This window comes from Neltuma alba, unplaced genomic scaffold (assembly GCF_004799145.2).
Source record: "Neltuma alba isolate B1F8T4 unplaced genomic scaffold, ASM479914v2 tig00007130_pilon, whole genome shotgun sequence".
Classification (NCBI taxonomy): Eukaryota; Viridiplantae; Streptophyta; class Magnoliopsida; order Fabales; family Fabaceae; genus Neltuma; species Neltuma alba.
The window spans coordinates 108366-111991 of NW_021634681.1; the positions used below are offsets into that span (position 1 = coordinate 108366).

Below are 3626 nucleotides of genomic sequence, written 5' to 3' on the forward strand. Positions count from 1 at the left end.
ATGGTGTCTTCCTCTTTCTTTCTCAGATCCCTGTGATTCTCTCGCGTGACTATGAGCAGTCCTCAAATCCTATTTTTATTACATATGCTCCCACTACCACATAAAAAAAGCATCCAACTCCACACTTTAATCATGACAACCATAAGCAACTAAATTTTCTCCACTAATGTTGGGGGCTTATCATTTTTCCACCCAATCACCACCACTCATCTCCCCTCCTTATCTAATTAATTAATATCTTGCCCTAATTAACATCAATCATCAATTTGCCACTAATTAATAAGACAAACAACGATGTCACAGTACAACATCTTCATCCTCACGAGAATGTGAGAGAGACATGCCTTGATCAATGAGCCGGCCCCTACAATATTATAGAATAATTCAAATTAAAGCTAAGGAAGCAAATTAAATGCCGCAAAAGGCAGCCCATAGACTAAGTTAAAGTTATTACAATATTATAATACACTACTATGTGTTGAGCTTGATAACAAAGCTTCCTCTTCGTCGTCATAGCCATGGCTTGCATGCGAAAGCTCTTTTAACCATTCAAACGTTCGATGACGTGACACTGCCTTCCTCCTCTGCTTCTGCTTTGCTTTTTCTTTCATGGCGTGCGTTGTACTTTCTGTCTTCTTGGTGGTGCTTTTAGCAATCATGATGTCGAACGGCACCGTTTCAACCGAACACTTACAGCCCTTCAAGAACCCACCACCGGCTTTCCCCACCATCCGTCTGAAACCATGATTATTGCTCCTTTCGCTGCTAGTATCATTACTGCCATTGCTACTCGCAGAAGTTTTGTTTTTGTTGTTATTGGTACAACGACGAACTTTAAGATCTTGCAATCCTATTTCCGGTGCAGGAACCACACCCAAACGGACAAAGTCCCACGCTGATGATTTTCTATTCAGATGACCAAAACTTACTTGCCTTGAATTTGATACTTTAAGTTGAGGCTTTGGACTTGGATGCGTTTGGAACTGGTTTCGCATTCTGGGTTTATTGGAGATTTCTGGATTTGTAATGCTGTTTGCTGAACTAATGCTACTTGATGAGTTCTGGCTTCTAACACTGCTGCTTCTACTGCTACTGCTGCTGCTCCTAAGCTCGCTGGTCATGGAGCCGGATCTTGATGATTCGGACCGGTTGAACCCGGCGGGTAGCAACCGAGAAGCGTCGTCGGAGGTGGTGAAGTATTTAATAATGGGAGGATTTGTCCTTGGAAGAAAACTTCATCTGCAACGCACATTTCTGATTCCTTGGAAAAGGGACCACCCCATAGGAGGAAATCAAATTCCTCTTGGGCCTCAATGGCTTGATCACGAGAGGAATCTGCTTTTCTCCCCTGGTCCTCTTCTTTGTTCGAATTGTTAGGAAGATCGCACAGCGACAATGCTTCTTCTTCATCTTCTTCCTCTGCTGCAGCTGTTGATGCTTCATCTTCTTCTTTGTTCTCACAATTATTAGAATCTTCATGCTCTCCTCTGATACTGTTTGTCGCCATATCAGGAATGGTACAGGCTCGCTGTTGGGGAACTGGCCAGAGATATAAATAAGAATAAGAATTTATAATGAGGATGAAGATAGTTGAACAAAGGACGAAGGATGTGGGCGACAGAGTGACAGAGAGAGAGACATATGGAATATAAAGAGGAGTAAAGCGAGTAGTGATGAGGATGAAGCACAGAAGCAAGGAATAGAGGATAGAGATGGGTGGGAGTGGATGCCGGAAAAAAAAGGTGGTGTTTTTAATTGTCCGGAAGTGAAGAAAGGAAGAGTGTGTGACTTGGGCCGGGCATTAACGGAACCAGTACGCTTCAGAAGTCGCTTTCGATGCTATTCTTCTGGATGAATTCCAGTGGGCTTTATCTGTCCCGTTTGGCGTGCCTCAAAGTGCGCGTGGGGTCCATTCTGCTATTTGAAATTGAATATATCAATCATAATTCGAAAGCGACCAGAAAATACTAATAATAGTTGATTCAGTTAGTCATTAGCTCATAGATTGTGAATTCAAATCTCGCTGTAAATGTGAAGACCTTGTTAGTGAGAGATCTGTAAGTACTCGTGTAAGAGTTTTTGAACTGAAGATATGCCTGATCTTAGTAAGCATCCGACATCCAACTCATCTAAATTGTCTGTAACCCCAAAAAAAAAAAGCGACGATAAAATTCTTTAATTCAAATACACTAACCAAACATGTATAACTCGGTCACTTTCCCCTCAACTCAGGCCTGCTATGGGTGAACAAAGAAACTTCGGGTTTTGGATTGGAGAATCCCCGTGAACTCTAATTAATATACGTCCAGAAACTATTTTGCATTCTTACGATGTTTAAATGTAAGAAGATTTGATTTATGTGAAACGTTTCTAATCGGACAAGGGTTAGATTTAACAAGTATTTGTATATATATAAATGTGAAAGAATTCATAAACTTGAATGTTCAAATTTTAAATTAAAATGCAATGTGCTTTCCACTCAAGTACTTTCTCATCTTATTACTCATCGTCCATTTTTTTTTTCTCTCCTACTTTTTAAACGTTGCCCCCTTCTTTCCATTCACATTCTTAACGTACACTTGTATTACCAATATACTTTTTTGACCTTTTAAGATTTTTGGAAACTGCGTGTGTTTTTTTGGTCTAATTTGAACCCCTTCGTATTGAATAAATTCGGAACTGTACAGGCAAAACAAATCCAGCATTACCATTTTTTTTTTTTTTGAAAGAAATGTATCTTAACGTGTAAGGCAAAATTTCACCTAAATGTGCAGATTGCAAAAAATGAGAGTAATTAAAGTGAATTATGGATGGTGGGAGAAAATTTTATTTATTGTGGTAGGTGACGGTGGGGATTCATAATTGTTCATCCACCTCTAGGTTTGAGATTTCATAATCCCTCTGCATTAATTACTAATCATAAACCAATTTTGCATCTTATTTAGGTGATTGTTTTTTACCGACAAACAAAAGTTAGCCCTCATTCATCATTACCAAAAATAAAAGGCTAAATCTCATTCAGTACGAATGATGAGGAAGCAATATTCCCACCACATTGCACAATAATTGATACTTAATTACCAGTTCTCATAGATATACAATCTTCATGATCTTTTATTCAAAGACACGCAAAGTGATTTTAGTTATGATATTATTTTTATTTCATTTCACTTTTATATGAGCCTGAGTTCTATAATAATGATAAATAGATGCATGGTAATTATTTTGCTGAAAAAGATGTAGAGATCGTCCCAATTTACAAGAAATAACCATTTTACAGAAATTCTAATCATTTCTATTATATTTGAAAAATAAAAAAATTATCGAAATAGCTGGCGGAGAGCCTGAAATTGAAATTTACTATTCATAGTAATAATTTTTTATCGATTGAAATAATAATAATGCAGATGGAAAAATTAGATTCCTTACTGTGCAAGCACCGTGATTTCTTCACGTATAGAGAACGAATCATTAATTGTATCGGGAAAAAAAACAGAGAGAGAGAACGAAATGTTAAGTCCTGATAAACTCACCGTATGGTTACTTGATCCAGTTGGTAAGGAGTCAGCTCATAACATACAAGGTTGTGAGTTCGAATCTCGCTGCCGATGTGAGGACCTTGTTGG

General features: G+C 38.1%; 1 protein-coding gene across 1 annotated transcript; it reads right to left on the reverse strand.

The window, feature by feature from the left end:
- Nucleotides 1–297: 297 nt before the first annotated feature.
- LOC114751834 (uncharacterized) lies at nucleotides 298–1144 on the reverse strand. Its single transcript, XM_028940517.1, has one exon. It carries the CDS (start codon nucleotides 1119–1121, stop codon nucleotides 459–461), a length of 663 nt encoding a protein of 220 aa, XP_028796350.1. The 5' UTR covers nucleotides 1122–1144; the 3' UTR covers nucleotides 298–458.
- Between the last annotated feature and the right edge of the window lie 2482 nt (nucleotides 1145–3626).

Excerpts from the sequence above, each read along its gene's own strand:
- LOC114751834 (XM_028940517.1), bottom strand. The coding sequence starts at position 1,121 with ATGACCAGCGAGCTTAGGAGCAGCAGCAGTAGCAGTAGAAGCAGCAGT.